At 34.2% G+C, this 23,633-nt stretch overlaps 1 protein-coding gene across 1 annotated transcript in view; it reads right to left on the bottom strand.

The window, feature by feature from the left end:
• The window catches only part of NEK1 (NIMA related kinase 1), a 234,607-nt gene that overhangs the window by 126,412 nt on the left and 84,562 nt on the right, over nt 1-23,633 (bottom strand). Inside the window, exons 17-22 of the mRNA XM_041767197.1 lie at nt 22,027-22,086; nt 21,728-21,787; nt 21,586-21,633; nt 21,344-21,418; nt 15,313-15,476; nt 6,084-6,186 (exon numbers count right to left, since the gene is read on the bottom strand). Of these exons, the coding sequence (XP_041623131.1) occupies nt 6,084-6,186; nt 15,313-15,476; nt 21,344-21,418; nt 21,586-21,633; nt 21,728-21,787; nt 22,027-22,086 (510 nt within the window). The remainder of the gene's footprint in view (nt 1-6,083; nt 6,187-15,312; nt 15,477-21,343; nt 21,419-21,585; nt 21,634-21,727; nt 21,788-22,026; nt 22,087-23,633) is intronic.

The following is a 23,633-nucleotide window of genomic DNA, read 5'->3' as shown; positions in this document are numbered from 1 at the left end:
CCTAGGTTTCCCCTACATAAGATTTTTTAAAAGACAAAACCATACTGACAGGGAGCACACATCAGTGGTTGCCTATAGTTGGTGGCAGTGTGGTTACAAAGACACAAAAACCCCTCCCACCAATTTTATTGAGATATAATTATTACATAACATTGTACTAATTTAAGGTGTACAACATAATGACTTGATATATGTATATATGGAAAAATAATTCTTGCAATAAATTTAGTTAACACGAACCATCTCATACAGTAACAAATTTTGTTTTTCTTATTGTGAGATGAAAAAACTTAAATGATGATGGGATAATGCTATATCATGATTGTGGCAGTGGTTGTTACATGACTACTTTGTCCATATTCATCACGATACACACTTATCAGTCATGAATTTCATTGTATTTAAACTGCATCTTAATAAAAACCAGTTTTTTAAAAAGTTCTTCTTTGAAGACCTGAGTAGAATGTTGTACCATCAAGCATGTTGATAAAGACAGTACTTAAAAGAAGCTCATTCACAACTGGCCTAGTCTACTGTCTCCAGACGTAGTTTCTAAGATTACAGACAAAGGGAGTGTGGTAGACAGAAATTTTAAAAGTTCTAAGGTTTCTTGTTACCCTTACTGCTCCAACAGGGTGACAAATGCTACATAATCCCTAGCATTTTTATATGATGATTTTTATCCCCACAGTTAAGTGATGTTAAATGGGAAGACTGACATTATAGAGACATTATCCATTGGGTCTGACCAAATCACATGAGCCATTTATTTATTTGTTTACATATTTATTTACTGAGAGGAGATATTTGTGAGCTACTTCTGTTTTTTTAAGTACAGTTGACATACAATATTATATTAGTTTCAGATGTACAACAGAGTGATTCAGTATCTATTTACATTACAAAATGATCCTATAGTAAGTCTAGTTACTGTCACTATATATTCTACAACATAACTGACTATATTCCCTATGCTGTACTTCACATCCCCATCACTTATTTATAACTAGAAGTTTGTACCACTTTATCCCCTTCACCTATTTTTTTCCATCTTCTCACACTATGCCCCTCTGGTAATCACCATTTTGTTCTCTGTATTTATGAGTCTATTTCTATCTTGTTTTTTAGATTTCACATATAAGTAAAGTCACATAGTTTACTGTCTTTCCCTACTTATTTTACTCAGCATAACATCTTCTAGGTCTATCCATGTTGTTGCATATATTAAGATTTCATTCTTTTCCATGGCTGAGTAGTATTCCTATGTGTGTGTGTGGAGGGTTTGTGTGTGTGTGTGTGTGTCTGTCTGTCTGTCTCTGTGTACATACTTTATCTTCTGCATCCATTCATCTATCTTAGGTTGATTCCATATCTTAGCTATTGTAAACATAGGGGTGCATGTATCTTTTCCAATTAGTATTTTTGTTTATTTTGGACAAATAACCAGATACGGAATTGCTGAGTCAAGTGGTATTTCTATTTTTAATTTTATGCAGAACTTCCATGCTATTTTTGATAGTGGCCACACTAATTTCCATTTCCACTCAGCACAAGAGGTCTCTTTACCTCCACATCCTTACCAAGACTTGCTATTTCTTATTTTGATACCAGCCATTTTGACAGGTATAAAGTGGTATCACATGAGCTCTTTAAAATCAGAGTTTTCTCCAGCTGGGTGTCGAAGTGGCAGTCAGAAATTTAAAGCATGGGAGGAGTCTGATGAATAAGAAGTTATCTGTTGCTGAGATGAAGAGGGCCACATGGCAAAGACCTGACAGTAGTCTCTTAGAATTGAGATTGATTCCTGGTCAAAAGCTAGTCAGACAGTGAGGACCTCAATCCTATAACAGCAAGAAAAAGAATCCTACCAACACAGTAAAGAGTGAAGAAGATCTTGCCCTAACTGAGCCTCAGATAAGGACACAGTTGGCTGACACCATGGTTTTAGCCTTATGAGACCATGAGCAGAAGATCCATTTAAAACATGGCAGATAAAAAAAAAAAACAAAAACATGGCAGATTTTGATGCACAGAAACTGTAATAAATTTGTGTTGCTTTAAGCCTCTAAGTTTATGGTACTTTGTTACACAATAGAAAACTAATACAGAGAGGCAAATTTTATATAGTATCTCTATTTATTCACAAAAAATTTCTTTTTTTTTCTTTTTTTTTTTATTTTTATTTTTTTATTATTTTTTTATTTTTATTTTTTTTTTTTCCACAAAAAATTTCTAATTTCAAACTTAAAATCTGTGAGGCCTTCTCACAGTTAACTTTAGCTCACACTCCTATTCACTGCCTCACATTACTAGTGTATATATTCCTATTCAATATTAAGATTATAAATTACTGTAGAGACAAACTATATCTGATTAAGCTTTAATTAAATCATGTTAAATTAAGCTACTATGCCCAAAATGTTTAACTGCCTTGTTTTTAAATTAGTAGATAGAAAAAACTTAGTATATGATGCACATACCCAAATATAAAATAGAAAAATAGAAATTCTTCACTCTTGCCCATATCTTTTTAAAGAAAAGTGTTATGTAAACATTAGTCATCTAGGGAATGAAGAAATTCTATATTGTTTTACAAAATACATCTTGGAAGATCATATAAAAATCATTGTTAAGATGCACTCCTGATCTCTAAGCGTTTTTTAAAGTTTTTTGAAAATGACAACAAAATAAAAATACTAAAACCTGTTTGCAAGATGTCAACATGACACTATAGCTTACCTTCTTGCAAAATCCTAGAATAAAGTTGTTTTAAGTGAATATATATCAGCACTCAAAAACCAGCAAAACTCTTGCTAGTCCCAAGTACAGAAGGAATCAGGAGATAAGGAAAAGTACACAAAGTCAGTTTTTTTTTTAAAGATTTTATTTATTTATTCATGAGAGACAGAGAGAGAGAGAGAGAGGCAGGCAGAGACATAGGCAGAGGGAGAAGCAGGTTCCATGCAGGGAGCCTGATGTGGGACTCGATCCGGAGACCATGGGATCATGCCCTGAGCCGAAGGCAGATGCCCAACCGTTGAGCCACCCAGGTGTCCCACAAAGTCAGTTTTAAGTGAGAAGCTTCACTAGCAAAAGCATGTCAGAAAGAATACTATCACAGAAGGTGTAAGCAATACGAGGCATGCTCTCAGACTCATGGAAGCTGAGAACATGAGAAGGTCTAGAGGCAGACAACAGTAGTTACAAGAAGAGGGTTACCTCTATTGCATTACTCATCTCCACAAGCCAGAAAGCAGAGTCAGTTACCCTTTATATATGGGTGATCAGAGAGAGATTAGAGGTAAAAGGCCAATCCTCTGAGTGACTGGTTATAATGAAAATGAATGAGAGTCTCCTAAGCCCAGAAAATAAACTGCTGAGGTGTTTGCCTGACAGAATATCAATACACGTGCCATCTATTCTCTACTTTCACTGAAAACTGCAGAGGACAGGTCAGTAGCACTCTCCCATCTCACCAGGAAACCACTCAAACAAAGGTAATAAGCAATAAAATAGCCACTCCCAAATATGAACACTGTCAAGAACACCAAACATTTGACAAATGCCAACCATATGAAATAGAGAACTCAAAAATGGAAGAAACCAAAGTATGGCCAATAGCACACTAAAAACAAGATTTTGCAAAAACTAGTATTATCAGAGAATATGATTAAGGAAATCTAAGGGAAAACTAATTAGAATTCATGGACACAAAAAATACAAGTTCCTAAGTGAAAAAAAGAAATTCATTAGATGAGCTGAACAATAGAGTAGACAAAACTAAAGAAGATATTAGAGATGAAATCCAGGCCTAAAAATATTCCTAAAACATAGCAGTAAGAGAGAAAGGGATAAAAAGGATGAAACTGAAGTACAAAAAGGACATCTATCCATCTAATAGGAGTTATCTTAAGGAGAAGAAGCAGTATTTGAAGATATGGGGCCAAATTAGTTCTAGCCTTAAGGCTGTTCTGGATCTGCCTAGCAGATCTTAAAAGCAAGCCATGAAAGATTCAAACTATTTCCTAGTAACTTAACGGAATCCCAGAATAAAGCCCCAACATATTTAAATACCAAAAAATCCAAAATAATATACACAATGCCTGGCATCCAATCACAAATTAGCAGGCATGTGAAGCAGGAAAAGATAACCCCAATGAGAAGAAAAGTCATTAAGAAATGACAAAGATAACTGAATTATTAGAGACGGTAATTAATACAGCTATTATATTCAAATTCAAGAATGTAGAGAAAAGCACAAACATTATAAAGAGAGACAGGGAAAGTATAAAAATGACCCAAATAAACTTTTAGAAATAAAAAATACAAGATGAAAAATTTCCTGAGATGAATATAATACAATGTCTGCATGGGATTAACAGATCAGACAAGGCAGAAGACAAGATTAATGAACCTGAAGATGCAGAAATAAAAGCTATCCAAAATAGAAAATAGAAGAAAGAATGAAAAAAATGAACAGACCCTAAGCAAGCTGTTTATAGAGAGCATCACATGGTCTAGTACATGGGCACTGAGAGTCTCAGAATCAAAAAGAACAGAAAACATTTTTTGAATAAATAACAGATGAAATTTTTCCAAATTTGATGAAAATTATAAATCCACAGATCCAAGAAGCTCATTGAATTCCAAGAAAATAAAAATGAAGAAAACTACACCAAGCTACACTGTAATCAAATTGCTTCCAGTGATAAGTTAAAAGTCAGTAGAGAAAAAAGACATATTACATGTAGAGGTAAAAGATATGAATGACAGCTAACCTCTAATCAGAAATAGATATGCCAGAAGATAATTGGAGAAACATCTTGAAAGTACTGAAAGAAAAAATCTCAACCTGTAATATTATACTCACTAGAAATATTTTTCAAAAAAGAAGGCAAAACATTTTTTCAGGCCTACAAATGCTAAGCATATTCACCAACTGATCATCATACAAATTATCATTAAACATGAGGACAAAATAAATACATTTCCAATTTATCTTGGGAAGTTTCTGTCCAAAAGAATTGCTAGAGTATTCTCCATCATAAAGAAAAACAAAATGAGGACAGAATAGCAGTATGTAATGATGAGGAAAGAAATATGTAAATCTTGACAAGCCTAATAATTTTTCTAAAATATTTTAAATTAAAATCTGTAACTAAAATTCTGGATGCTATTATCTTTGGAGATACGGGGGTCAGAGAAAAATCAGAAGGTTCTCTTCTACTATCTACAGGAAGGATACAGATACAGATTAATTCCAAAGTTCAAAAACAAACCTGTGTTAAAAATATGAAAGGTAACCATTAAAAAATCTAAATATCTTTCACTGATATTATTGCAAAGAAAAAATATCTTAAATTGAAATAATTACACAAATAAACTCACAAAGATAACACTTATGAACTTACAGTAGTTATAAACCTAATCAAAATACATGATCATATAATTGACCTATTTTCTATTTAGCAGGGCGCTTCATGGTGTGGTAAGCTGATAGAATCATCAGCTGTCCTGTGGACAAAAGGTCAAAGGCATTTGTGCATCTCTACAAGTCAAAACCATTAAGTAGACTACCTAAAAACTGTTACTATTTTCTTGGATACATGACTTAATTTAGTTAGCTGGCATAACTGGAGATTTTAATACACTTTGCTTCTAATGTGCTTTTGAGAAGATACATAAACTTCTATTTATTGAAATGTTTCCCATTTTTCCTTTAAAAATCTTTGCTACTTAAAAGTATTTAAAACCAAAAGCATGTATGAAAAAAAACAATCCTAGCAATGTAACAACTCATTTGTTTTAATATAAATATCTAGATTGCTTTTAATATAAATATCTACTTCTCTTTTTAAAAGGAAGAATACAACTATGAACTTACTCCTAATTAACCAAACCATCAACAGAATTTCACCTTGGTATAAAAGATATAGCAGAAGTTAAGGTGTATCATAACTTTATACTCTATAAATCTTTAGAGTAAATGTTTGTAAAGATTTAGAATTCATTTATACCTACCTTGTTCCAGACCTTCACTTTGAATATTAATATGCTCAAAAATCTCAAAAAAAAAATCATACCATATGTCCTTCGGCTCGAGCTTTATTTTGCCGTGCTTCCCGTTTTCGCTGTAGGAACTCTTCCACTTGTTTAGCTCTTTCCACAGCTAGTTGCCCCTTTTGCCTGAATATTTTGGACAAATAGCAGAGTCAGAAATTTTGAACATTAAATATCTCAAAAAATTAAAAATTAGCCTTATTCCAAATGTTGTCTTTGTTGCAGAAAGTGAAATAAAACCTTCCCCTGTAATGAAATCGCTAAATTTCTATCTACTACTTAAATCACTTTTCTTTACTATTACTAATACTACTACTCCAAATCTTATCAAGGTTTCTTTTACATTTATTTAATCTATTCTACTTACAGACACATAAAATTATTTTGGACTATAATTATAGAATATTCTCAATAGCTTCCGATACTGCAGCTTATTTCAGTACTCAGTACCTATCTAAGAACCTTCTTTAAACATCATTGAAGGGATCCCTGAGTGGTGCAGCGGTTTAGCGCCTGCCTTTGGCCCAGGGCGTGATCCTGGAGACCCGGGATCGAATCCCACGTCGGGCACCCTGCATGGAGCCTGCTTCTCCCTCTGCCTGTGTCCCTCTGCCTCTCTCTCTGTGTGTGACTATCATGAATAAATAAATAAAATCTTAAAAAGAAAAACAGCACTGAAGTAAAATTAAAGCAGCATAATAGCAATTTCAAAAATGAAATATAAATTCAACAATGAATAAAAAGTTTGAGTTTTCAAAAATACACTAAAAAGCAATGTCTAAATTCCTTGAATATCAAAACTATTAAAAGTAAAATGGACAGGTTGTATTTCTGTATGTTTCTCTGACAATTATAAAAGAAAGTAAACATGTTGAGCTTAGACAACAAATAAAAAATACAAGGGTGCCTGGGGTGGTTCAATTGGTTAGTGTCACCTCTTGATTTTGGCTCAGGTCATGATCTCAATCAGGGTCATGAGATTAATCTCTGCCTAAATCAGGCTCTGTGCTAAATTTAAGAACCTGTTTAAGATTCTCTCTCCCTCTCCGACTCTGCCCCTCTCACCCGCTTGTGTGCACTTCCTATTTAAACAAAAATTTTATTTTAAAAACTCAAATTAAAAAAATATATAAAAATAATATTTATTGAACATTTAAATACACTGTGCCTGTTCTATTGTATCTAACATACATTATGCCTTTTACATATTATGCCTGTTACATATTTTGAAAGATACAAAAATAAATAAAATCCAGTCCCAATAATCAGATAACTCATAGCATAGTATCAACTGCAGTTAATTTTGGAGGTGAGTTAGAAAGACAAGCAAGTGATTAGTTGTGCTTCCACTCAGATTTTGGCTACAAAGGCACACAAACTTCCTACAGCCTTTCTTTAAGACCATAAGTAAGTTATGCTCTGAATAATACATGAAATACTGTCTATTCTATCTTCCAATAGGTTTAAACACTTCCTGATTTCCATCATTGGAATTTTCTAGGATTAGATCATTTCTATAGGTGGTTAAGAATCTTTTATTATGACTGTCAGGTATATGTAGGTAGCTAACCCTTAATCTAGTTCCATATCACCAAATTCAGAAACATACTTCACATTACCCATGGTAGTTTGAGTAGATTAAGAATGAATGAGAAATTTGTTTATGCCTCTGTAGTGCACATGCACTATCCTCTAGCAGTCATATTATGTGCTGTATAATTATAAGATCAATATCTAGTCTGGATGCAAGATATCTCCCTGCATATATCCAAGCAAGGCTGTGACCTAATCAGCTGTAGTCCCTTCTATAAGGCTGGGCCTGAAGAGGGCCCATAAACTTTAAGAGGATATGACACTCAGACTGAAACTGTATGTCTACTGGTAAGGCACTTTTGGAGGGTCCTAGAAGCTTACACCACCACTTGCAATTACATATAGTTGCTGTTCCCTGTGCTGTGTATCCTGACTGCACCTCTAACTTTTCTAGAAGTAAAACATGCTTGATTTCCCATCCTAAGGTACTATGTCCAATGTCTGCCAGTCGAAACCCCCAACTGGTGTATATTAATACAACACGTGCACAGAATTATTTTACTAAAACCTGGTTGTATATATAATGGTTTTGGTTTATAGATTTTCAACCATTTAAATATATAAAGTACTCCTGTTCTATTTATTTAGATAATTTATAGATTTAGCTTCACTGAGTAGTCTTTTCCTAAGCCTGTTTAAATAAGCAAATTTATATAACTCACTGCTTTCAATCACAAGCTTAAAATCTGTAATGATTTTTGCTTAACATTATTATTTCTCTTTCCTCTCCCATTCAAGTACTAACCAGGACCAACCCTGCTTAGCTTCCCAGGACAGACGAGATCAGGCTTCATACCAGGAAGTATGGTTGTAGACTCTTTTTCCCTCTCATGTTTAAAAAATACTTTAGGGTGTCAACTATTTGCCAATATTATATCTGTCTTTGAAGACATAAATATATAAATATGTATAAAAAAGAGTTCCAAAATGCAAGGGTGATTCAATATACAAAAATGAGAGCAATAAACCTTATTAAAAGAATAATGGATAAAATCAGCTTAATTGATTCTATGACCTCTCATACTTTATTTTTCACATGCATTTGTTTACTACTTCATGTACACCAAAAAGAAAAACCCATACTCATATTCTTATTCCTATCTAAAATAGTAAAACTGCTAAACTATTGGCACAATTTGTGCCAGATTCATGGAAATAAACCGTAAATAGTCGATTTATTTAATAGTCATTTCCTTTATTAAACATTATTAAGAATTCACAGGCACATACTATTTTAGATAAATTAAACACACTATCTTCTCCATCTCCTGAGTTCTAAAATTATTTCACTTAAAATCAGTAAAGCAGTAATCTAGATTAATAATAAAGTAATGATAACATAAACACTATATAAACCACAATTATATAGTAAGAAATTAGGAATTTGCAAAGTAAAATACAGAGGCATTAAAACGTGTTAAAAAGTAATTATTCTAAGACAAATTCCTTTTTTCATCTGGAAAAGAGAGGGAAAAAGGAGTATCTTTTCTCTCTCCTTGTCTTATTATAAAGGCATCTGGGCAGATTACTTAACATCCACAGCTCACATGCTTTATAGGTAAGGGATATTTTTAAAGTTTGAAACGTGATTGTAAGTGATTTAGAGTTAAAAACATCACAAAAATTATGTAGCAATCTAGGTAGAAGAAATAATCTAAGAAATAAAAAATGAATCAATATGGTTTAAGGTAGAAGTGCTGGGGTAGTACAGAGTTAATGAGAAAAGAATGTAGGGCGTTTATTCTTTAAGCTTCCTCCTCTGTTTAAGTGGCATAATGTCTATCTGATGGAATGGAACTGCTGTCAGCTTTTCCCAAATTAAATGATGCAATAGAGAGAAAAAGACATGAAAAGCAAAAGCACCCATAAAGCACAAAGGTTAAGAGGCACTCAGTAGTTTTATAAGATAGTCTTACATGGCTAGATAGTCTTACATGGCTATTACATGGCTAATATTAAAAAGCTAACTGAATGTAAGCTCATCAGCCTCAACAGCGTACCACTCTGGTGGGGGATGTTCATGAGGGGAAGACTTCGTAAATGGGAAGACAAGGATAATATATGGAAAATCTCTGTACCTTCTCCCTTAGTTTTGCTGTGGACCTAAAACTGCTCTAAAAAAAAAAGCCTTTAAAAAAAGCTATTTGAAGAAATGTATTAAGACCTATATAGGGATGCCTGGGTGGCTCAGTGGTTTAGAGCCTGCCTTCGGCCCAGGGTGTGATCCTGGAGTCCCCGGATCGAGTCCCACATCAGGCTCCCTGCATGGAGCCTGCTTCTCCCTCTGCCTGTGTCTCTGCCTCTATCTCTCTGTGTCTCTCATGAATAAACAAATAAATAATCTTAGAAAAAAGAATTTCTAAAAAAAAAAAAAAAAAAAAGACCTATATAAGCAAAGTCAGACTAGCCAGAATTACTGATAAGAGAAGAGGAGAAGTAAAGCCATAAGGAGGGGAGCAGGCAAATAGTGAGGATCCAATATATAGGGAAAAGAGAATTAGAAAAAGTTAGCCAAAAAGAAAAAGTTGACCATAAGTTTCAATTTGCCATTCAGTTTGAATTAGGGAAAAGAAGTCACCAGGACAGACAATAACATACAAATTACAAAAAAACCAGATGTTATGACAGTGTGGAGAAAATGTTCCTTAATGCCAATACCCACTAAAAAGTACAAGACAAAAAAATCATATTTAAATTGGAGGAGATCTTAAGTATTGATTAGTCTAACTTCTTGCTGAATAAAGTATTCCTCTATTGCTATCTGGATATACCTGACACATGGTCATTTAAACCTCTAGTTTAATAGTTTCAGTTTGAGCACATGCATTAAATCCCACAATGGCCCACCCATTGGACAACCCTTGTATTGAACTAAAATCTGTTCCTCTACTTCTCCTAGTCATGGTAATTCTACATGGTGGAAATATAAGTAAGTCTAATTTCTCAATATTTCTGAAACTAGCCTGTATCACTTTGGCAAGTAGGAAAACAAGACAAAAAACCTACTTGTGATTTTCCTTTGGGTTTCCTTTTTCCATGAACAATGGGAGAGAAGAGAGGTATTAATGTTTGGGTAAGAATTCTACGTATGGGGCACTTGGGTGGCTCTACTGGTCAAGCGTCTGCCTTCTACTCAGTCATGATCCCAGAGTCCTGGGATGGAGCCCCATGTTATCCTCCCTGCTCAAAAAGGCTCAAAAGGGAACCTGCTTCTTCCCTGTCCCTCTGTCACCCCCCCACCCCCGCCACTTGTGTTCTCTTTCTCTTAAAAAAAATCCTATGTGAAAGGGAGATGACAAGGTAGTTAGCATCCAGCATTTTTAAAATAGGAAATATGTGAAGAGTCTTGAACTTAGCAAAGGAAGCAATATTAAAAGGGAACTTAAGGATGAGAAGGGGGAAAAAGAATAAATCCTTCTGAGGAAAGCAAAACACTGAGGCGCAAAGAGAATAGCTTAAGTTTAAGGGAATTGTAAACGTTGTTGAACCCTGACAGTGGAAAAGGATTATAGTATATTCATAAATATGAGACCATCAGTATCATGAAGCATGGAATTAGGAGAGTATCACACACACAGCAGTTAGTCTTTTCCTTACCAATGATTACTAGTTATAAAAGATAAGGGCACTTATATTCTTATAGCAGAATATAATTATACTAGCTTCAAAGCTTTTCTATTGTTTTTCTTATCATTTACAAGGAGCTTGCAGGAGAGAAGCAAATCCTGATACACGTTTAAACTTGTTTCTTTTTCCCTAATTTAACCTATTGTAAATATATACTCCACCAGGAACTGAAATTAAGAGAAATAAATTTTACTCAGTATTAAACTGTAAAATCAACATATTAAAAAAGAAAGAAAAAAAAGCGAGTTGTAAAGGTACCCTAATGAGACAGAATGGCTTGCTCACAAAGTCAAGGTTTTGTTGAGACCTGATCATATTAACATGTACAAATTCAAAAAATAAACTTACGATGATAGTAGTGGATCAAAGGTAATGAATGGTAAGAGAGATGAAGGGTGCCTAAAAAGCTCCCCCTGCAGCTATCCAAGCAATGACCAAGGGAGGGAAGGCTCAAATCAGCCTTGAGGCCTCTTCGCATAGGCTCATTTCTACTACAGAGAGACATGTGTCCAGGTGTGAGAGCATCTCCAAGGCCTAACTGAGGGTTAGAACAACATAGTGACTAGCCAGATTCATTCTCTGACCAGTGGTATTCTATCAAAAAGTTTTCAATAGGTGTCAGTAATATAAAGAAATGAGTACCTAATTTCTACAAATCCAAATTTATTAAATCCACAGGATAATCTGTATTCTAAGACTATGTCATCCTACTTTTTTCACATTAAAATGTCCATTCTTTTGGGGCACATACATAGCCCACTCAGTTAAGTGTCTTTTTAAGATTTATTTGAGACAAAGTGCATGTAGTGGGAAGTGGGAGAGGGAGAATCTGGAGAGGACTTCGGTGTGCTGATCCCAATGCAGGGCTTGATCTCACAACCCTGAGATCATGACCTGAGTCAAAATCAAGAGTTGAACTTAACCAACTGAGCCACCTAAGTGCCCCCCACCCCCCTGGACTCCTGATCTCAGCTCAGGTCTTGATCTCAGGGGTCATGAGTTCAAGTCCCATGTTAGGCTCCACGCTGCGGAAAAAGAGGGGGGGCACCTGGGTGGGTGGCTCAGTGGTTGAGCATCTGCCTTTGACTCAGGGGGTGACTGATCCTGGGGTCCTGGGATCAAGTCCCATATTAGGCTCCCTGTGGGGGAGCTTCTTTAGATTCAAAATACATTAAATTTATTCCTGTTAAATTTTATTCAAGTTTGTTGTAGCTATGGTCTATTAAGATTATCTTGTTTCCTGATCAATCATACCACATATTTACAATTTCCACTTTATATCTTCTGGAAATATCATGACTGTATCCTTTAAATGTTTTTTCTAGTGCTCCCCTTAAAAATAAAGGTTTGAGGACAAGCCTCTAAATTTTTTTTATTTGGGTGACATAAGAATATTAATCAGCACCCTCTAAATATAAACAATATATTGCTGAAGTCTATCTACTCTACCAAGTATCTAATTAATTTTTTTACAATGCCTCTAGGCCAAGAGAAATACCTAGAAGTTCCATTTATTAGTTAGGTCCAAACTGTTTAAGAGTAGTGGTCTGCAGTTTGCCAAAAGATATAGCTGTTTCCTTCAAAATTATAAAATAGTCAAGGCACCATGATGCTCCAGGTTGCCTCACCACACAGTTTGAGAACTAAAGTTCTACCCTATAACCCTAACAAAAAAAAATATATAAAGGTATATTTGACATAACCTATTCCGTATGAATTTATACTTTGTCAGAGTGATTACTGCTTCCTCCTAAGATGTTTGCAGACATTGTTTTCAATCTTGCCAAGGCCTGACATGAAGAAAACTGGTGTAATTTACAGAATATGCTTTTTGAAATTATATGATACTTGATGATCTTTAGTTTTCTGCGAATTTTTCTATTTTCCATGTCCTCAAATAAAAATAAATTCACTCAGTACATATCAAAGTTCATGCAGCTACTGATACCATGTTAAGTGTTTAAAGTACCCAATATTTCAAAATTTTATAACCAACTAAAGCAGTAACTTTTTAGCTTGTTCACTAAAAGTATCTCAAGAAGCTGATAAATCTTCTAAGAGAGGGTTTAAAGAGAAGTCTACATTCAGATATACTTAGTTTAAATCTGAGCTCTACCATTTACTAGATGCCTAACCATGCACAAGTTTTAATTCTCTGTAAATCCTAATTTCTTCATCTTTATTAAAAGAATAATATCTAATTCAAAGGATTACGGTGACAAATAAATACATCTTGGTATATAATAAGCATTCAATAATACCTACCATCATTAATAAGAACAATAATTTCATACAACATAAGAAAATGTGTATGTCTGAGTACTGCTAAGCCCACTAAGTTGATATAAATGAAATAAAAATGATCTTACAAACACAAATAATTTAAAAACTGAAAATTAAAACAGTGAAACTATAACTAATGCAAAACAAAGATTAGAAGATGTGGTATAGAGGAAGAAGTAGCCATTTAAGACAATTTGAAACTCAAATACATGCAAATATTTCAAGGTTATAATAAGAGTTTGATTCAAATGGCCCAATGTAGTCCATTATTTGTCATTCCACTTGCAAAGAACCAAGAAACATTCTGGAAGTTGAACAGTGTGAAGAAGCATAACATAGTTTTCCCTATTTTCTTTATACTATATTTATTTACTTTAGATTTAATATAAAATAAAACAAAATTAAATATTAGATCCATACCACAGGATAAAAGCCACATAGAAAATCTACTTTCCCATTTCATCAAAAAAATGCATATCATGAGTTGGTAGCCTTCTTTTCTCAAGAACAGACTCTAAATTAGCTTAATACTTTGGCCTACTGTGTATAATTCATAATGTTAATTTATATTCACCTCATTCATTTACCTCTGCTTACTTACATTTTATTTCTTAAAGATTTTATTTATTTATTCGAGAGAGAGAGAGAGAGAGAGGCAGAGACAGGCAGAGGGAGAAGCAGGCTCCATGCAGGGAGCCTGATGTGGGACTCATGTGGGACTGTATCCCAGGACTCCGGGATCACGCCCTGAGCCAAAGGCAGACACTCAACCGCCGAGCCATCCAGTGTCCCTGTTTACTTACATTTAAAACATTTTTTATAATTGAGGGGGATCATAAAGATTTTTATTATAATCAAAAGTATTCCCCTTAAAATGACAAGAAAAAGGAAATGTGATTAAATTTTCATAAAATGATCTCTGTTTTTAACCACATGTTTTATAGAAGGAATGGGAATATCTAAGAAAACATGTATGCATACTTAAAAAAAAGAACCATGCAAATTAAAACCGCTGACTGCTATATATTAAGTTAATTCAATGGAAGAAAAGGAAAATCTGATGAATAAGATGTAGCGAGCCATCAATCAGAGACAAATATAAGAAATAAGTTAAAACAACAAAGAGAAAAGTGGGATTCTAAGTGATGAAGAAAAAAAAAGACAAAAAAAGCATGCTTTGGAATTTTGCATAAAGTGTGATTTCATTTAAATATATGCTGATTCATTTGAGGCAAGTGGGTGAGATTATTACAACCATCTGTTGGCTCAAAGTGATACTATCACATGTTATTTTAAATAAGTATATTCAGCCTATAACATATAAGTCACAAAAAGTAGGCTGAATTCAAGAGTTACATGTTTGTCAAATGTAATCAAAGACCAAATTTTCCACCTGATAAAATTATGCATCCAGAAGGCAAAAAAATATTCTGTGTAATCAATACAGAAAACACCCACAAAGTAAAGCAACTAAGTTATACAAGACATAAGACAAAATTACGCAAAAGAATGAATTTATGGATCACCACAGTTTAACCTGTTTATACTGGCTTGTTTAGACATAATCTTCAGTCTATTCAAAGATTTTCTAAAAGCATCAGCATTTGGGAAATAGTGATGACCGCTAGCCCCATTACGAAATCCTGAATGTATTTCAGATGAAATTCCTCTGTAGTTAAACATGCAAAATGACTTTCATTATTTTCTCTGAAGCAAAACATAAGCAACTTTTGCAGAACAAAGCCATACCTTTCTGGATGTCTTCGGCCATATATTTCTCCTTTCCATTTCGCTTCATTATTTTCTACTCTTTGTTGCTGCATTTGATCAAAAATAGCATGATAATGTTCATATTGTCCTCGAGAAGAAAAAGATGATGGAGCCACTGCCCCTCCACTGCCAAAAAAGGGAGCCTAGGAATTAAACAAAGAGCTCTCATATGTTTATCTCATAAGGCCCAAAAGGCCTGTACTACCCTCAGGAAAAGGTTTTTTTCAACACTTGACTTTTAAAAAGCAATTAGCTAATTTGAACATATTAATAAACAACCTACAGCAAAATGTTTTCCTACTGCAACATAACATTCAAAAAGTAGTATACTTTGTTACCAATAATAAAGCATAATTTAACGAAAACATAAAAAGACATTAAAGTCTTAAATATTGTAAAGTCCAGTCTTAAGTTTTGAAACAAGTTTCTAGGACACATTTTATGATGCCATTCTATTACATTTAAATATATATATAGCTTACAAGTAAAGCTGAGCCTACTTTAGTAACACTCAAAATTATATTTAACAAAAACATTTACAGATGGCATTTAATATACCTCAAATCCTTCAATTCAACAAATGGTAAAGACTTAAATACCACTGAGACATGCTAGATATAAGTTTAAAAAAAGCAAAACATCATATCTATCCTTAATCAGTTTATAAACAAGTTAAGAAACAAAACACAAAACTAGAAATGCCTGCGGTAAATGAATGGCAACAGTCACACTCTAAAGTAGAAAGTACTGAGACTGAGCAACTCTCACAAAATAGAAAAAAAAAAATTTATCAGAAGTAAAAATTCTTTTTAAAGGGAAAAAAAAGGCATTGGAAAAAGATATTGTTCAACCCAACCTTGAAAGCAATGTAACAAAGAGAGATTGAATGATTAAATATGAGCCAGGGTATTAAAAGTAAAAATAAGCAATGTACGTATAATATTTGGGTGTTGACAGCAGGAGGAGGAAGTGAGTATGCAAACAAACACAAATAGAAGGCAGGTATTGGTCATAAAAGGCTGGTATATCTAACTACTATATCAACCCTTTGAGTTCATATAATGAAAGACAACAGAAAGTATATATAAACTTTCTGACAGGAGTAGCGTAACAAAACAGTTTTTAGAAGGTGAGTCAAATTATGCACGATGAGCAGGAAAAGGGAGAGAATAAGGTAGAGGAACCAATTGGATGGCTTACTGCACTGAAACCAAGCCACAAGCCTAGACATAATGAAAGGCAATCAATGAAAAAGGGAAGGGAGTCATGGATTCTCTCCAAAAATGACACTGGATAAAGGCAGACATAAGGTCACAATTACTAGAACATAAGAACTCATGTGTGTGGAAAACTCATGGTTAGAAAACAGAGATGTCAGACAAGGAAAAGACTAAAAGTAACTGTGTAATGCTGCACAAGTCATGGTGAAAGAATTTCACTATCAAGAGGAAATCAAAAACCTCAAATGCAGAGGTCAACACTGAAAATAAAACAAACTGTTATGACTCAAGTTGAGTGGTAGCATTTCAAAACCGATTTTGGGGGAGAAGTTGATGAGAACAGAAACTAGAATACTGACAAGTAAAAGAACAAGAGCTTCCAAGTGATAGGAAGAAATCTAAGAAAAGATGCAAAGAACAATAGCAGAATCAAACAAATGTCAGTGTACCTACCTATGAGATAAAATCTTGACTCAGTAAGTTGCAGATAATGAGAAGCATGAGTTAAAAAAAAAAAAAACACAAAACTTGAGGCGAATACAGATAACTGATTAAAGATGTTTGAGTAGCAAGAGATCAAAGTTGTCAAAAATAGGGAAGATAATTAGGCAGGAAACCCCATTAAAGGAATCCTCACACATCTTCAAAATGTGTCTCTCAAGGCAAGAATCACAATTCTAATAAAAGGCAGTTGCATCTCCTATGAGATTGGTTATTCTCCCAGTTTATCTGGTGTTAATACCACCTTGACTTGAATTTGAGTTTTCTAATGTTTCTCTTTAGCAAAAACGAAAGTATGCTAACATCTCTGAAGACGGCTATGCTGAAAATATTGTACTAGAACACTGAAGCAATATGATCTTTCAAAAATCACCTTCTTAACCAATTGTAAGCACAGGTGGATGAGTTTTGACAAATACATACACTTGCATAACCATTACCACAATCAAAAGCATATCCATTACCCCCAAAAAGTTCCTTCAGGTTATTTCGTAGCCTATGTCCATCAACCATTGATCTGCTCTGTCATAGATTGGACTGCCTCTTAGGTCTGGCTTCTTTAACCCAGTATGTTTTCGATCGATCCATGTTGCTGAATGTATTAACAGGCTATTCCTTTTTTATTGCTGAGCAGTATTCCAATATATTTTCAACAGATACACTTCTTACATATTATGATCACCATATGATCAAACTATGTATGTGGAACATTTCATAATTTTTTTAAACACACGTTTATAAGAGATACATCAGAAACAGATAAACCAGTCCCAAATTTTGTAGACAGTAAATAATCAAAGATAGTTGGTTATTCATACTGTGAATAATGCCTTATTAGAAGCATACGATAGTAGTATTAATTTTGAAATCTTTCCCTTGGGCACCTGGGTGGCTCAGTGGTTGAGCATCTACCTTTAGCTCAGGTTGTGATCCCAGAGTCCTGGGATAGAGTCCTGCTTTGAGTTCCCTACAGGTAGCCTACTTCTCCCTCTGCCTGTCTGCTTCTTTCCCCCTTGTCTCTCATGAAAAAATAAAATCTAAAAAAAAAAAAAAAAAAAAATTCCCTTAATGTTTGTTTTATCTTTATTTAGGGGATCTCTTTAATTTGATTGACGCTATACTGAACCTCCAGGTCCCTATCAACTATACAGAAAACAACCTAAGAAGTTAAATACTTCAAACCCCATGGGAAATAAGTACAGAAACAAAGAATCTACGTTAAGTTACAGGAAATAGTTTTATTAATCCTCAATGCAAGCATTATAGAAATAAAATGATGCAGAAATCTATTAAGCACATACTATGTAATTCTGTTGAAGAACTGTCATAATCAGTTATCAAACTACATTGATTAAATTGGAATTCAGGATTAAATATAGCTTTAGATATCACAGGAAAAAAAGACATTTTATTGCATAGAAGATACATGCAAAAGGAGAAGAAAAAATAATTGACTTCTGAACACTAACCATGTACTTGATATAAAATGCTTAACAAGGGGCACCTGGGTGGTTAAGCTCCCCCTGCTTGTGCGCTTGCTCACGCGCTTGCTCACTCTCTCTGTCAAATAAATAAAATATTAAAAAAAAAATCCTTGACAAGATGTGAAGACCTACACTTTAATTGGTTTCCAATCAGGTAAGATATGGAGTTAGTTATTTTAGAATGGGTCAAATTCTGAGTCATTTTTTGTCATTCAGGAGGTAGTAAATGATGTAGGAAAGATGTTAGGGTTGGAAGCCAACAGCCAAGAAAGATTTTTTTGAAATAACTTTGGTGCAAAAAGGTGGTTTTATATAAGAGGGACAAGGGACAAGACCCATGGGCAGAAAGAGCTGCAGTGGAGTCATGAGGCGTGGCCCATGATATACTTGCAAGTCAGGAGGGAGTTAGGGATACTCTAAGTCTCCAGGGTATTTTGGAAACAAGGTTTCCAGGATCCTGAGGGGGCTAGCTATTGTTGGGAAAGGTCATTTATTATTGTTTAGTAAAAACTCAGTCATGAGACCTTTCTGATGTATATCAGTGGGTCATATGCTTGGGGGTGACTGCCAACAAAAATCTGAAATGGTTAGGGTAGAGATAAAGGAAGTTTCCAAAGGAATTTTTATATGTTGAAGTAGACTTACAGGGTCCTGGGGATTAGGCTAAGATTACCTGTTGCCCTTAGCAAAGTATTAACATCCAGGCAGTTGAATCCCTAGCAGAATGTCACTCTGCCTGTTTCAATTTGATGGGCCTGGACAAAAAGTAAAACTACAAATTAGATAAGGATTTTGAGGTACTTATTTGAGAAATTCAAATTTATGGAAATTTAAAATAAGAAAAAGGTAAAATCAAATACTGCCATGACTCTGTTTCAAAATATCCCTACATTATTAATACAATAGTAGTAGGGAACTTTTAACACCTACTTAACATCAATGAATAGATCAGCCAGCCAGAAAATCAACAAGGAAACAGTAGCTTTGGAAATCACATTAGACCAGATGTACCTAACAGATACATACAGAACACTCCATCTTTGGAGTATAGGTAGTAAGGAAATTTAATAATTTTTCTTCTGCCTTTATCTCCCACATCAGTAAATTCTACTTCTGAGGAAAGAAGATAATACAGTACAAAATGGTAAAGTATAATGTTAAAGATTAAATTATATTACTAAAAATAGTGTAATATATTAATACAGATTTAGAAAAAGTGACTTTTACTAAATTAATAATACCTAATATGAAAAATCAAGAAAGGCAGGACAGAACACACAATAAATAAAACAAACTTTTATTCAAATCATAACTTTTGGGGAAAAGAAATAAAAATGGTAATCAAGTCAATTTGACAATATTGCATCCCTAAATACCAAGTATAATGAGCTTGATTGGAGCAGTTTAAAGACATGTTGACTAAAAGTTGACTGGATGACATACATTAAAATTATAATACAGAGGAATAAAAGTATATTCATTTTTTATTGCTGTGTAACAAATCACCACAAATTTAGCAGCTTAAGACAATATCCATTTATTATCTCACTGTTTCCCTGGCTCAGGAATCTGGATATGGTTAGCTGGGTCTCTTGCTCAGGATCTCACCAGGGAGCAATCAAGGTGTCAGCCAGAACTGCAATTATCATTTGAGGCTCAGGATCCTCTTCTATGTCCACTGGATCCTTCATTTCCTTGTGGCCATAATGCTAAGGTCACTACTTTCTTGCTAGTTGTTGGCACTATCAATTCATAAAAGCCACCTATACTTCCCTGCAAATTGAATGCTTCTCTCCAGGCCAGCAGTAGCATGTCTCTCAGACTTTCTACTCCCCTTCCAATCTGCTATGAGGAAATCTCATCAAACATCAACTGTAATCCTAGGAGTGACTATCCCATCACTATTAACCATGTAACATAACCTAATCAAGGGAGCTACAATACCACCCTCTTCATAGAGTTCCACCCACACTCAAGGGAATTACAAGTTATCCCTTATATTTGGGGGACCATCTTAGAATTCAGCCTACCAGATACATAATGGACACTATAAGAGCAAAAAGGGAATATAAGATTCAGATAAGCAAAACAAAGAAAGAATTTGTTCTTGAAATTTTTTTTTAAAGGAAGAAGCTGAGGCTCAGAAAAGTTAAGTAACTTGCCCAAGGTTATAGAGTCTGGATCTACTCAAAAGCAATGTTTGAATTAACATATCTACTAGGTAAGGGGTTAGCTAGGTAATCTGTTATCTAGGTAAATGGTTGGATGTGGGATTGAGAGTAGAGGGAGGGAGTGGTGCTATCATGAGAAACACAGAGCAGAGATTTGTCAGGCTACACACAGTAAGAAAACTACAATACAAGTATGGTCTTTAGTTCCGCCTCGCTTGAGCGCACAGCCTGTGGTAGGGAATGGATGGAAATGAGCTTAGAGAGATTGGCAGGGACAAACCAATAAGGATCTTATGAAAACTTAATCTTTAAGGTTAGATGAAGCAACAGAAGGATTTCAGGCAGAAGTGTGATAAATTTTGTTTGATTTAAAAAAAGATTCTTCTGGAAGGAATGGTATATCACAGCCTTTACAAACTTTTTAAACAATTTAACAGTGTCAGATATTAGTCATCAATACAAATTATATATCAAGTACATGCAGGAAAACTAAGAAGTCATAATAGATGAAGAATTCTAGGTAAAAAGTTAATCCCTCCCCCACCAAAAAAGCCAGTTATACACATTTCAAAGAGCAAGATGAAACTGGAGGAAAAACTACAGTAGTGTAACCATACTGGTATCAAATGCCTACCTTTACTTCACCACATCCACCAGCACTTAGCACGTTTCTCCATCCTTGTTCCCTGGCCCTATTTATTCTCTCCAACTTTTAGGGAAAAGAAACAAACAAAACACAATTTCAAGTATTTAACATAAAATACATGAAATACATTTACTAACATAATGGAAATCAGTGTATTCCTTTAGGGAAAAAAAAGTATGTGTATGGGGAGGGGGTAGAATGTACCATGAAAAAATGGATTATCCTCTTACCCTTTCCTTTTCCTGTCTTTTCATCTGCTCCGCCTTCATTAAACTAATCTGTAACAATTTTAAAGACAAACTTCTTAGAACTCTTGAAACTATTATTGTCTACAGCTTGGCAAGGGAAGAAAAATAAAAGCAAAAAAACTACCTGATCCTTTTGTTTCTTTTCTTTTTCAATAAATTCCAACCTTCTCTTTCTTGCTGCTTCCTTAAATGAAAAAAAGAACATTTTTATCAATAATAATTCCTACTTTTTCTAGTTTCATAAGGAAAATTAGTATACCAATGATACAGGTATGCCCAGAGAGATTAGGAGAAAAAAAAACTAAGTTAAAGGTTTATTTGTTTGAAAGAAATAAGGAGGAAAGGTTTGAAGGTTTTATAAGATTTTGTTCCTTAGAATTGTTTTGGCAAAGCTTTAAAATAAGCAGACAGATGTCTTTATACCTCAAACATTTTCCTCCTTTCTTCTCCAGGATTCACTTTCTTCACTGGAATTTGATGGGCCTGGATAAAAAGTAAAACTATAAATTAGACAAAGATTTTGAGAAATTCAAATTTATGGAAATTCAAATTTATGGAAATTTAAAATAAAATTCAAATTTATGGAAATTTAAAATAAAAAGGTAAAGCCAAATACTGCCATGACTGTTTCAAAATATATTATCCCTACATTAATACGATAGTAGTAAAAAAAAAAAAAAAAAAATTCCCTTAATGTTTGTTTTATCTTTATTTAGGGGATCTCTTTAATTTGATTGACGCTATACTGAACCTCCAGGTCCCTATCAACTATACAGAAAACAACCTAAGAAGTTAAATACTTCAAACCCCATGGGAAATAAGTACAGAAACAAAGAATCTACGTTAAGTTACAGGAAATAGTTTTATTAATCCTCAATGCAAGCATTATAGAAATAAAATGATGCAGAAATCTATTAAGCACATACTATGTAATTCTGTTGAAGAACTGTCATAATCAGTTATCAAACTACATTGATTAAATTGGAATTCAGGATTAAATATAGCTTTAGATATCACAGGAAAAAAAGACATTTTATTGCATAGAAGATACATGCAAAAGGAGAAGAAAAAATAATTGACTTCTGAACACTAACCATGTACTTGATATAAAATGCTTAACAAGGGGCACCTGGGTGGTTAAGCTCCCCCTGCTTGTGCGCTTGCTCACGCGCTTGCTCACTCTCTCTGTCAAATAAATAAAATATTAAAAAAAAAATCCTTGACAAGATGTGAAGACCTACACTTTAATTGGTTTCCAATCAGGTAAGATATGGAGTTAGTTATTTTAGAATGGGTCAAATTCTGAGTCATTTTTTGTCATTCAGGAGGTAGTAAATGATGTAGGAAAGATGTTAGGGTTGGAAGCCAACAGCCAAGAAAGATTTTTTTGAAATAACTTTGGTGCAAAAAGGTGGTTTTATATAAGAGGGACAAGGGACAAGACCCATGGGCAGAAAGAGCTGCAGTGGAGTCATGAGGCGTGGCCCATGATATACTTGCAAGTCAGGAGGGAGTTAGGGATACTCTAAGTCTCCAGGGTATTTTGGAAACAAGGTTTCCAGGATCCTGAGGGGGCTAGCTATTGTTGGGAAAGGTCATTTATTATTGTTTAGTAAAAACTCAGTCATGAGACCTTTCTGATGTATATCAGTGGGTCATATGCTTGGGGGTGACTGCCAACAAAAATCTGAAATGGTTAGGGTAGAGATAAAGGAAGTTTCCAAAGGAATTTTTATATGTTGAAGTAGACTTACAGGGTCCTGGGGATTAGGCTAAGATTACCTGTTGCCCTTAGCAAAGTATTAACATCCAGGCAGTTGAATCCCTAGCAGAATGTCACTCTGCCTGTTTCAATTTGATGGGCCTGGACAAAAAGTAAAACTACAAATTAGATAAGGATTTTGAGGTACTTATTTGAGAAATTCAAATTTATGGAAATTTAAAATAAGAAAAAGGTAAAATCAAATACTGCCATGACTCTGTTTCAAAATATCCCTACATTATTAATACAATAGTAGTAGGGAACTTTT

The sequence above is a fragment of the Vulpes lagopus genome, chromosome 8 (assembly GCF_018345385.1).
Source record: "Vulpes lagopus strain Blue_001 chromosome 8, ASM1834538v1, whole genome shotgun sequence".
NCBI classification, from domain to species: Eukaryota; Metazoa; Chordata; class Mammalia; order Carnivora; family Canidae; genus Vulpes; species Vulpes lagopus.
This window is presented reverse-complemented; position numbering and strand designations above follow the sequence as displayed.